Here is a 12,864-nt window from a genome sequence, read left to right on the forward strand (position 1 = left end):
GTACCTAAATCACCCACGTTAGCAATAATATAGACGTGATGCAAGGCTGCCGGCATGTCAGCCAAGCCACTTCTTTGCACAGTGTGACAAACACTCAAGTCAGAATGGAAAATTGTTCATGAAAATATTTTGAATACATGTTCTGTAAGAATAAGCAGCAGAAAAAACAAAACCCACTAAACAGCAAACAGAAAACCAGAAAAGAGTTAAATGATTTTTATATTAGAGATGCTAATTTCCAGGATAAATATAGCATATGAGAATAAACTAAAATCTGTGGCAATGGGAGGGTTATCCTGGAGGCTATCAAATCTTCCAAAAAAACATAGGTGATTGCCATTTAGGTTTATAAGCAAATGAGCTGTTTCTTATTTGCAAAATATATATGAAGAGAAAATATTTTCTATGTTATTCTTTAATAAATCAAGACAAAACATCAGCCATATAACAATTGAAAACAAAAACTAATCCAAAGCATTGTATAATTAATTCCATCATAACACTCATATTTGAAGCATTATAATTGTTCAATTAAAGCAGTGCTTAATCATTAGCAAACTGCAAAATTATGTTGCTTATTTTCTCTATTTTTGCAGGAAATCAAGTAAATATCTAAAATTAAAAGGAAAACAGGAAAGCGTAAACAAATGATAAAAAGAAACCATGCAAAAAACAACTTAAGCATTAACAAAAAACTAATACAAAAAATTCAGGCAAGTCACATACAGAGGCTGGCATTTTCGATTGAACAAGCAAATTAAACAAACTAAAAAAAAAAATCAACTAAAACGAAAGTTGCGTCCAATACCCACCCATCCAAGAGCAAACCAGAAAGATTTTAGAATCCTGAACATTGTATTACTGGTTCTAGTTTAAAAAAAGCCCTTTATTTTCCCTCATCATTCAAGTCTCTAACTAAATTCTCATGACTGTAAGTATGCATGGCAGGGGGCCTCAAAACGTTACTGAACTATTTCATTGATATTTTCCTGCTACTTTCTTTTCCCTGGCAATACACAGACAAAAAAACCTGTTCCCTTAGTAAAGTGACTCCAGCAACAGAAATAAGTGCATTTTCAACAGTTTTGCCTGCAAGAGAATGCCAACTTAGAAAAAATAACAAGACCATTTTGCTATTAAAGTCTGTGGTCTTTCAGAGTAACAGGGCAATTCTTACTGTCCCACATCGGAAAATTGAGTCATTAACTATAGAGTGAAAGAAACTTCAGACACAGTTATGAACTCCATTAGGCAAGGAACCTCACAACTGAAGAAATTTTGACATAAGTATTTTTGCTTAAGGAAGAGTAAAAATTAAGGAAAAGGATGAGAAACAGGAACATACTTCAGTTATTACCTACTCTACTATAAAAAACACAGCAAAATTAACCTTCAATATTACCAGTAACAATACAAATGTCAATTAGAATACAAGCTTTAATACATTATAACACTCAGCCAAAATAGTCATAATTCAGTTAATAATGATAAGAATTAATTTTAGCATTGAAGATGAAGAATCAGCTCTTTGGAGATAAACATATGCTTAAACACCACTGATTTTAATAACATTTAAGTACTTGCAAGTACTTAAAAATATCTAAAAATCAAAGCTAAGTTTGTAAAATGGACCAAATCAATGCATAAAAATCCTATATCAGCCAACACTGAAATAGAGAAAAACAACACCACTTACTGTCTATTAGAGCACTGCATAAGTGAATTATTAACTGGAAAACCTCTTCATTTTCTAGCAACAACCAAAGGGGCGTGAGGGTGGGGTTGGGAACAGTCAGTCTGTTGCTGTTTAGCTTTGATACTCTCAATTTTTCCTGATGATAATTCAATCCATAGCATGGAACAATAAGACTTTTAATCCTTCTCTATCCATACACAGTCAAAAAAAAAAGATTATTTTTTTCTGCAGTCACCATTAAATTCAGAATTATTTAAAGCTAACTGAATGAGATAACTTGAAGCTATATGTTAAAAAGTCAGATAAGCAAAGAAATACCTTTTGGGTGAAAGAAATAAAAACTATTTTTAAAAAAGAATATTTAACTTTAGTGAAGTTTCAAATTCACTGGCTCTTCATTTTCACTGTCATTTACCCTCCTGTGTTATGTGGGACTTTTAAGAAGCAGCAGGGTGGGGAGAGGACAAGCAAATGAAATTATAAAGAGCTAGATATATTTTTACTTCCAAACAAAAATTGAGAAAGACTGTAAGTCCAGCTGAGGATGTCTGTTTTCCTATAGCACAAAACACATAATAGTGCAATAGGCTGAAGAATAACATGCAGAATCATAGCTTAAAACAGTGGATGGGTAAGTGTCCTGGAGTGACAGGAGGATCCTAAGAGTTGACTGTACTGGAGACTGAAATCAGCCTGACTGGGAGGGAGGGGCAAAAGCATCCCATTGTGACTGGTCCAGAGGCTCCATGCATCCTCGGCATAGACTACCTCAGGAGAGGGTACTTCAAAGACCCAAAAGGGTACCGAGGGGCTTTTGATGTTGCAGCTTTGGAGACTGAGGAAATTGACCAGCTGTCCACCTTGCCTGGTCTCTCAGAGGATCCTTCTGTTGTGGGGTTGCTGAAGGTCGAAGAACAGCAACTGCCAATCACGACCACAAGAGTGCACCAGCTGCAACATTGCACCGAGACTCCCTGATTCCCATCCATAGGCTGATTCATAGACTGGAGAGTCAGGGAGTGATCAGCAGGACCCACTCACCCTTTAGTAGCCCCATATGGCCAGTGTGAAAGTCTAACGGAGAGTGGAGACTAACAGTAGACTATCATGGCCTGAATGAAGTCACACCACCATTGAGTGCTGCTGTACCAGACATGCTAGAACTTCAGTGCGAACTAGAGTCAAAGGTAGCCAAGTGGTATGCCACAACTGATATTGCCAATGCATTTTTCTCAATTCCTCTGGCAGCAGACTGCAGGCCACAGTTCGCTTTTACTTGGAGGGGGGTCCACTACACTTGGAACCAACTGCATCAGGGGTGGAAACACAGCCCTACCATCTGCCATGGGCTGATTCAGAATGCACTGGAACAGGGGCAAGCTCCAAAACACCTGCAATACATTGATGACATTATCATGTGGGGTGATACAGCAAAAGTTTTTGAGAAAGGGAGGAAAATAATTCAAATCCCACTAAAAGCCAGTTTTTGCCATAAAATGAAGTCAAGGGACCTGCACAGGAGATTCAATTTTGGGGAATAAAATGGCAAGATGAACATTTCCAAATCCCCACAGAAGTGATCAACAAGATAACAGCAGTGTCTCTACCAACTAATAAGAAAGAAACACAAACTTTCTTGAGTGCTGTGGGGTTCTGGAGAATGCACATCACAAATTACAGTTCGATTGTAAGCCCTCTCTATCATGTGACCTGGAAGAAGAATGATTTCAAATGGGGTCCTGAGCAACAACAAGCCTTTGAGCAAATTAAACAAGAGGTAGTTCATGCAGTGGCCTTTGGACCAGTCCGGACCGGTCCAGATGTGAAAAATGTACTGTACACTACAGTCAGGGAGAACGGTCCTACCTGGAGCCTCTGGCAGAAAGCTCCAGGGGAGACTCGAGGTCGACCCCTCAGCTTTTGGAGTCAGGGATACAGAAGATCTGATGTCAGCTATTCCCCAACTGTAAAAGAGATACTGACAGCCTATGAAGGGGTTTGAGCTGCTGGCACCCTGGTTGCCCTTGCTGGGCTGGATGTTCAAAGGCAGGGTCTCCTCTACACATCATGCAACTGATGGTACATGGATTAAGTGGGCTGCACTAATTACACAATGACCTTGAATAGGAAATCCCAGTCATCCAGGAATTCTAGAAGTCAGCATGGACTGGCCAGAGGGCAACGATTTTGGAATGTCACCAGAGAAGGAGGTGATGTGTCCTGAAGAGGCCCCACCATATAATAAACTGTCAGAAAGTTGAAAAGCAGTATGCTTTGTTTACTGGATAGGTCCTGCTGTACTGTGGGAAAGCATCAGAGATGGAAGGCAGCTGTATGGAGTCCTCAGCAACAAGTTGCAGAAACTGCTGAAGGAGAGGGCGAATCGAGTCAGTTTGCCGAGGTGAAAGCCATCCAGCTGGCCCTGGACATTGCTGAGCGAGAAAGGTGGCCAGTACTCTACCTTTATACTGACTCATGGATGGTGGCAAATGCCCTGTGGGGGTGGTTACAGCAATGGAAGCAGAGCAACTGGCAACACAGAAGTAAACCCATCTGGGCTGCTGCACTGTGGCAAAGTATTGCAGAACCTGGTGGTGAAGGTACACCATGTAGATGCCCATGTACCCAAGAGTCGGGCCACTCAGAAACACCAGAACAACCAACAAGTGGATAAAGCTGCTAAGGTTTTAAGTGGCTCAGATGGACTTAGATTGGCAACATAAAGGTGAATTATTTTTGGCCCAGTGGGCCCATGACACTTCAGGCCATCAGGGCAGAGATGCAACATACAGATGGGCTCGTGATTGAGGGGTGGACTTAACAATGGACACTATTGCCCACATTATTGCCCACTGTGAAACATGTGCTGCAATTGAGCAAGCCAAACAATTAAAGCCTCTTTGGTATGGAGGATGATGGCTGAAGTACAAATATGGGGAGGCCTGGCAGATTGAGAGCAATGGGTGGTGGGACTTTCAAACACTGGGATACACATTTACCAAAAACCACCTGGTTGGTCAACACCAGAGGATCAGCCAACAGGGTTGGCCCAGCCCAGTCAGAACTTTTACATACTGTAGAAGGGGATAAAGTTCCTGCAGTGCACATAAAGAATTTGCTGGGGAAGACAGTCTGGGTTATTCTTGCTTCAGGTAAAAGCAAACCAACTCGTGGAATGGTCTTTGCTCAGGGATCTGGATATACTTGGTGGGTAATGCAATAAGATGGGGAAGTCCGATGTGTACCTTAAGGGGATCTGATTTTTGGGGAAAACAGCCAATGAACTCAATTGTATGCTGCTGCCTGCTATGTAGCACTTCTATAGCCCACCAACTAGATGCCTTCAGGTCACCAGCAACTGGCCCTGACTCCCCTCCAACCATCATCCCAACAAAGAATGAACTTGGACGAAACTAGACAACCTCAGCAGTGACCAGATGACTTTGGTGGTGTCATCAGCAGAAAACAATCCAACACTGCACAAAGCCTCTCCTGCTCTGAAAGACTGTTACAAGAGATGGAGCCCAACATAATGGGCCGGATAAACTCAGCAGCTTCATAGAGATTGGTCCATGCACTAAGGAATGATACCTCTCTTTTTGTGTGGGTGTGGGTTGTATATATATACATATATATATATATGAGACAAAAGCAATGGCATATTGAAAACCATGGGATCTGAGCATGACATGAAGGCATGGAATAAGGGGTGGGTACTGTCCTGGGTTCAGCAGTAGCAGTAATTTTTCTCCTTCTTAGTAACCGATGCAGTGCAGTGATTTTGACTTTCAGCCTGGGAAGAATGCTGATAATACCGATGGTTTTAGTTGCTACTAAGTAATGTTTATTCTGACCAAGGACTTTCTGAGTCTCATGCTCTGCCAGGGAGGAGGGGAAGTTGAGAAGAAGCAGAGACAGGACACCTGACCTAGACTAGCCAAAGAGGTATTCCATACCACAGCACATCATGCCCAGTATATAAAGTGAGGGAAGTTACCTGGAAGGGCTCATTCACTGCTCAGTCTGGCTGGGTATTGGTCTGTGGGCATTGGTATTGGTCTGTGTGTGGTGATCGGTTCCATTCTCTTCCCTTGTTATTTCTTTTAATATTATTGGTGGTAGCAGCGGTGGTTTCTGTTATACCTTAGTTACTGGACTGTTCTTATCTCAACCCGTGGGAGTCATATTCTTTCAATTCTCCCACCCATCCCTCTGGGAGCAGCGGGAGGAAGAAGGGGGCAAGAGAGCAAGCAGCTGCATGGTTCCGAGTTACTGGCTGGCATTAAATCAGGACAGTCAGACAATGAATGAGAAAGAAGTTGATACCTAAAGTAATACTTCCCAATTCACAAATTTGGATTCTGAGCAGAAAGCTTGATGAAATATTATGCAGAAATTCTGCTTCCTCCAGTATGGGGGTTTTCTCCCTCACTAAAACCAGTGCTAACATTGTCAATGTAGGCATAAGCTGAGCAAAGAGAATGGCATATTGGAAAAGCCACCCAGTTCAGCACAATGAAGAGGACTTCTAAGTCAGGCATATCTGCTTGCCTTTGCAAACTCTAAAATACCACCATTGTTCGCTTATTTTATGGAGGAGTAAAACAAAACCAATGCCTTAAAATTTAAAACAAAAATAAGTAGGGAAAAATCTGAGACTGCCTCCAGAGGTACTAATTCATGAGTGTCCCTAAATAAAAACTAAACAGGGGGTTAAGATTTTCATTAGGTTTACCCCTTCATGGAACTACATAGGGAATACTTTCCTAGGACAATGAAATGAGCTTACATTATATACAAAAAACTAATTGGACATGTATTTCTATGCCTATGCAACAAAATACGGCAATAGTAGCAGTGCTATTTTAGGAGTTAAAAATGGAACCTTACCATACATAAAATTCTTTTGGGATTGTTGCATATCTCTTAGACTCAGATATGTTAGTATTTAGAAAATTAAAACATCAATCTGCTCTTATAGGAGTAAGAGAACCACTTGCCAGCTCTTCTTCAAGCAGTTCCTGCCCTCTGCTCTGAGACCTCACTTAAGTATTGTGCACAGTTCTGGTGTCCTCAACATAAAAAGGACATGGAACTGTTGGAACAAGTCCAGAGGAGAGCTACGAGGAGGATCAGGGGACTTGAGCACCTCCCGCATGAAGATAGGCTGAGAAAGCTGGGGCTGTTCAGTCTGGAGAAGAGAAGGCTGCGTGGAGACCTCATAGCAGCCTTCCAGTATCTGAAGGGGGCCTACAAGGATGCTGGGGATGGACTATTCATTAGGGACTGCAGCAATAGGACAAGAGGTAACAGGTTAAAACTTAACACAGGGGAAGTTTAGATTGAATATAAGAAATTGTTTACTTTAAGGGTGGTGAGGCACTGGAATGGGTTGCCCAAGGATGTTGTGAGTGCTCCATCCCTGGCAAGTGTTCAAGGCCAGGTTAGACAGAGCCTTGGGTGATATGGTTTAGTGTGAGGTGTCCCTGCCCATAGCAGGGGGCTGTAACTAGATGATCTTAAGGTCCTTTCCAACCCTAACTATTCTGTGATTCTAATACAATGAAATCTACTTTTGACCGTGTGTCACCCCGATTACTCCCAAGATCAACAACGTACCATTCTGCTACTGGTTTGGCAATGCTGTCAAAAACCACATCTTGTTTTGCCTCTTGATCAAAAATTTTCTGAAATCTGAAAATATTAAGCAAATAATAATTGCTTAGAACCTTAAAACACTACTTTATTCATACATTTTTGTTTGTGTTTGTAATAGTCAATGTTTACATCATTAGGCTTACATAACTTAGTACAATGTTTTCCCTGTAGTCTTAACCACAGCATGCTGTTGTGCTATTGTATATGAATAGGCTGTACACAGTGCTGCTTTGAAAAGATCTGTACAATCAAATCCTCTGATAAAATGATGTGGCTTAGAAAAAAAATAAACCGTATTTTAAATCCATCAAGAGAATCAGTGTTTGTAACTGGCACCACACTGAAACCTGGATAAATAGATTACACTATAACCAAATACAGCATCCCACCAGTACAGCCAGGCTCATGTTTTTCCATAACTACTTGCTTCATTCTGCTGCAGTTACTGTAAGTCACAAGGAGACATTTAATTCAACCTATGCTTTGACACTTCTTGTATAAGATATCTGCAGTTGTCTTCCAGGATCATAGAAGGTTGGAAGGGACGATTTGCTCCAATACCACTGCTCAAAGAAGAGCCAGGTAGAGCAGGGGTCCATCTAGTCAGCTTTTGAGTATCTTCACATCTTTTGTGTGCAACCTGTTCCTGTATTCGATTACCCCACAGCAAAACAAACAAACAAAAAACCAAACAAACACACTTTCACATTTCCTGTATTTCAATTTTTGCCCATTAACACTTGCCCTGTCACTGGACACCACTTAAAAGCATCTGGCTCAGTCTTTATTTCACCCTTCCCCATCAGGTGTTTATACACATCGATAAAATCCCCTTGAGCCTTCTCCAGGATAAACAGTCCAGGTCTCTCAGCCTTTCTTCACATGTCAGACACCCCAGTCTGTCAACCATCTTTGTGTCCATTTGCTGGAGCTCAGTACTGGATACAGATCTCTAGATATGACCTCACTAGAGGGGAAGGATCAACTCCCTTGGCCTGCTGGCAATGCCCTTCCTAACACCTTTGCCACAAATCGTGTAATGCTGACTTACGTTCAACTTTTTGTCTGCCAGGAATCCAGGTCTTTTCTTGCAAACCTGCTTCTAGTCAGCCCCGAGCCTGTCCTGGTTATTGTCACCAGGGGCAGAGCTTGGTATTTCACTTTGCTGAACTTCTTGAGAATCATATTGGCCCATTTCTCCAGCTTCTTGAGGTCCCTCTGAATGGCACACAACTATCTGGCTTTCCTAAATCCATTCTTCACGCAAGCCTTTGTTGGTCACCTGATGCTGCTCCCAGCTCTTGTACACTTCCTTTCTATGTTTGCATTTAGTCAGGAGCTGTTCTGCTGCCTTTGCATCATTTTGCATTCATTTGGATGGACTGCTGGAGGGGGTGATCCTTGAAAATTGGCCAGCTCTTTGACTTCTCACTACGATTGGGTCACATGGAATTCCCTGAACAGGCCAACATCTGATCTCTCTTCAATCTGATCTCAAATACGGGGTTGTAATCCTATTTTCTGCTTGGTCCCTTCTGTCAGTATGCTGAATTTCAGTATATCATGGCCACTGCAGCCAAGGCTACCACCCAGTTTAATATCCCTGATCAGTTTTTCCATGTTTGCAAATATGAGATAGAGAAGAGCTTCTCCCCTTCTCAGTTTTTTAACCATAGGTTAGGAAGTTGTCATCCATACACTCCAGAAACATCCCATATTGTTTGTGCCCTGCTGTGTTGTCCCTCCTATCTGTAAATGTATACTCATTTGATCCCTATATAAGAGAGTAAGAGCAAAAGACTAATATTTGAGGTGACCAGGATAAACAGACTTCATGAAAGCATGAGTTTTACTGAGGAACAAGAAATGTTTTCTCCATAGCATTATTTTTGCTTTGTCTTAACAATAATAAGGCACAGCTTTTCTCAATTCTATCTCTCTAGATTTTTTAATGAGTTATAAAGTCAGAAAAAATATCAACATTCATTACAGCTCACTCAAGCATCTGCAACCTAAGCTAGTTTTGCATACAAATCTAGCTGGAGAGGGCAACTCATCTCTTCCCAAGTAGAACAGATCTCTTTAGCTGATATAAAATGACATCAGCCTGAGATGCAGCTGTTTATCTGGGACTAAAGTTTTAACGGCATAAGGCAACAAATTTACTTGATTTGGTATTATAAAATAAAGCATATTCAACTTGGAAGAAGACAACCTCAACCTCATTATTAGAAGTGGTTATATGTCTAGCTTTCTTCAACATCAAAATTTTAAGTGTTGCTTCCAAGTTTTCTGTCAAAAATAAAAATATTTTATTGATATTGTTTTATTTATTTTTAGTTTCTAAAAAAATATTTACATTCTACAATAAGGGTTTTGTTTCTTTCAAGAGTCTCTGTTTTTCTTTACCATGGTTTGGTTATGTCTGAAACAATTTCTAAACAGAGTGTTTTGCATCAAGACATCTTTAGCCAGCCCGTGCCAACTCATTAGGTAACAAGAGAACACACACAGTCCTGCATTCATACACAAATCCAAACCAAGCTGTAATAATGTCAGAGCTGATAAATGACGATGCAAGTCATAATATATTCCTGAGTATCATCTCAAGTATTGCAATGGATAGACAAAACCTCCACAACTTTATAAAAATGCTGTCAAGCCCATACAGGTGAAGAGTGTAATATGCTGGATTATGCCTCTTGTTAAGGGAGCTGCAAGAAAATAAACTTATCTCTACCAAAACAATTTTAAGAATGGGCTTTTCCTGGTTCTGCAGACCTGTATCACCATACCCTTTATAACCACACAGTGATATTAATCATTGAAGGCAGAAGATATGATGATAAGCCTTTTACTTACTTGAACTTGTAGCTCTCTCGTTTATTATTGACGACACCATCTGCTAAATCATGTGGCACAATAACCTCCAGAGTGGACAGAGATTTCTCATCATCATCAACTGAATAGATCTAACAAGCATGTGTATGAATTAGCAAAATAATTTTCACAATAGCACAGTACAGTCCTTATGTACAACACTTATGTAAACTTAGTGCCCGAAGGAAAAAAGTCATGCAAATTTCACTTAATACCTGAGCAGACCCTCCTTCAACTGTTATCATCCTGTCTGTTGCCATGCAAACACTAACATCAGATTTGAAACAGAACCATTGCCTCTTTGACATAATTTGCTTACTAAAGCACTTTAATATCTGAGATGTTATAAAAAAACAAAGCACAGACACTTAAAGCAACCCTCTCCAAAAAAACCTGCAAGAATAGATTAGCAAAGAGTAAACCAGAACAAACAGAGTTTAAAACAGCAAGACAATGAATGCATAATTTCTGATCACCGTTATTACCCCTTCCCAGGACTGCTACAGACTGGCAGCTACACATTCCCCTCCAACATTCAGAACAGTGTTGAACTGTCCTGAACAACCAGCATCAGGTGATTTTACTCTGGAGCGTTCCTGCAACAAGTAGGCAGGAAAGAAGTCCCTCACCTCCTTCCCTAGTAGTTAAACCTAAACTTCTGTACTCGGTGATTTTATTAACTTTTTAAGGCTTCGGAGAACAGTCCGGGGCTGTGGCTTTCCACTCCACACCCGACCACGTGAAAACCACCCAACTTCCACGGGCCGGTGGTGCCTTTTGCTAGAGGATGAGCCGGGACACGCTCACTGCCCGCTCCCTCCCACCTTCAGGCAGCCCCAGGGACGCCTTCCAGCTCGCCCCACTTCCCCCCCCCCCCTCTCCCCCCGCACAGCAGCTGTCTCCCCATCCTACCCCCGCCTGCTGCCGCCTGCCCAGCGGCTTCACCCGGGCATATACCCGGATAGTTTCCTTCACCATCGCGGCCAACAGAACACCACCGGGCTGCGCCGCCCGTCTAACAACGGTAACCACGGCATCACGCTACCCAGCGTACACCGCGGCGGCTGCCTAGGACGTCGCTGGGGCGAGCTCGGCACCTCCCGAGTTACGTCGGGGTCCTCTCATGCTCTGAGGAAGTCTGTGATAGGGCCCGGAGGGGCAAGGAGAAACGGGCGCCAGGTGCGAGCGGTGCCTGCCGGCCCGCAGCAGGTGGATGGTTTCCCACTTGTGTGCCCTGAGGCCGAAGAGCCATGGATGTGGGGAAAGGGAGACTATAAACACTGCCCAGCCAGCGATGCCGTGTTTGTATTGCATGTGGATCACTCCACTGTTGCATCAGTAACTCCCCACCGGATCTGTGCGGTTGTGTGTTACCTGTGTGTGTGTCCATGTGGCCCTCCTCCAGCTGAAACCACCTTTGGGAGGACACTAGCTTAAAGAGAAGTGTCTGGTAACCAGCCAGAACATAAGGAAGGGAAATTGAGGAAAAACGTGTAGATTATATACAATAAAGACCTCAATTTTTTCAGAATTTCAATCTAGAAAATGTTCTAAAAAGACAGCTGGTGGGAAGCAGAGGGTACTGTTTTGTTACAAGAACTAAACACACAGACTTAATAGGACCCCGATATTCTGTGGTTACCAAAGAGTTACACAAGCAGCATGATAGCATTTTGGCCTTCGCTTTTGTTGAGATGTAGGGGTAAAGATCAGATTACAGTGATCACAAGCCCACTAATTTAAATTAAGTGGAAAATCTGGGACTTGATTATGGGGGAGGATAGAAATTTCTTTAGCTCATATAAGGTAAAAGTATGTTGAACTTGGAGTGCAAATATGAGAAACAGTAGGGCAAAGGCTTTATCTGTCCCAACTGAACAAATAACTGTCTCAGAAAGCATATGAGATGTAAGTAGTGAGCCTTCAGGGAATGAAATGGAAAAGGACTAATCAGCAACTAAAGTAGAGTGCAAAAGTCAAAAGGGTAAAAATGCAAACAAATGGAAAGTATTAATTGGTGATTAAATAGAGAGTGAAGGAAAAACAGAACATTGGAATGGAATAATGGAATAAATAGTGAGTATTTGCTCCATGTTGCTTCAAAACTACAAAAAAAAACAAATTGTCCGTTGTCATTAGGGATGGGGATGCTGAAGGTGATGTCAGAACCAGGAGTGACTAACAGGAAGGAAGGATGAGAGGGAAATATCTAGAGCCAAGAGGCAAGCAAAACCCACAGAATTCAATGAATTTAGACTGAGAGACAGGGATTTGACAGGGAAGAGTAGAAAATTTCAGCCCCAGAATTCAGAGAGAATTGGGATGTTTAATTGAAGGTCCAGGAACTGTGTTGGTTGGTTTGATTTTGTATTGAAACAGAAGCAGGAGAGTCCAGTATCCTTGGAAAGCTGCAAATGTGATAAGTCAACTGTGTTACTTAGCAGTTTAGCTGGATTTTAATTAGCTGGGCTGTGGACATTGAAACACTGCAGTTAGCTGTGTGGAAAGCCATTTTGTGTTTGCTGGTGTCCAGTAGCTGGAATATGGAGTTGGGTGAGTGAGACTATATTACTGTTGGCACAAAGCCTGATCTGCAGAGATGCCACAGTGAAGAGACACCCAGAGGGTTT

General features: G+C 41.8%; 1 protein-coding gene across 1 annotated transcript in view; it reads right to left on the bottom strand.

Annotated features, from left to right (window-relative positions):
* The window catches only part of KIF6 (kinesin family member 6), a 141,516-nt gene extending 130,304 nt beyond the window's left edge, over positions 1 to 11,212 (bottom strand). Inside the window, exons 1-3 of the mRNA XM_034060937.1 lie at positions 11,147 to 11,212; positions 10,217 to 10,326; positions 7,316 to 7,390 (exon numbers count right to left, since the gene is read on the bottom strand). Coding sequence (XP_033916828.1) covers positions 7,316 to 7,390; positions 10,217 to 10,326; positions 11,147 to 11,212 — 251 coding nt within the window. The remainder of the gene's footprint in view (positions 1 to 7,315; positions 7,391 to 10,216; positions 10,327 to 11,146) is intronic.
* Positions 11,213 to 12,864: the final 1,652 nt, after the last annotated feature.

Source organism: Melopsittacus undulatus, chromosome 3, assembly GCF_012275295.1.
Source record: "Melopsittacus undulatus isolate bMelUnd1 chromosome 3, bMelUnd1.mat.Z, whole genome shotgun sequence".
Classification (NCBI taxonomy): Eukaryota; Metazoa; Chordata; class Aves; order Psittaciformes; family Psittaculidae; genus Melopsittacus; species Melopsittacus undulatus.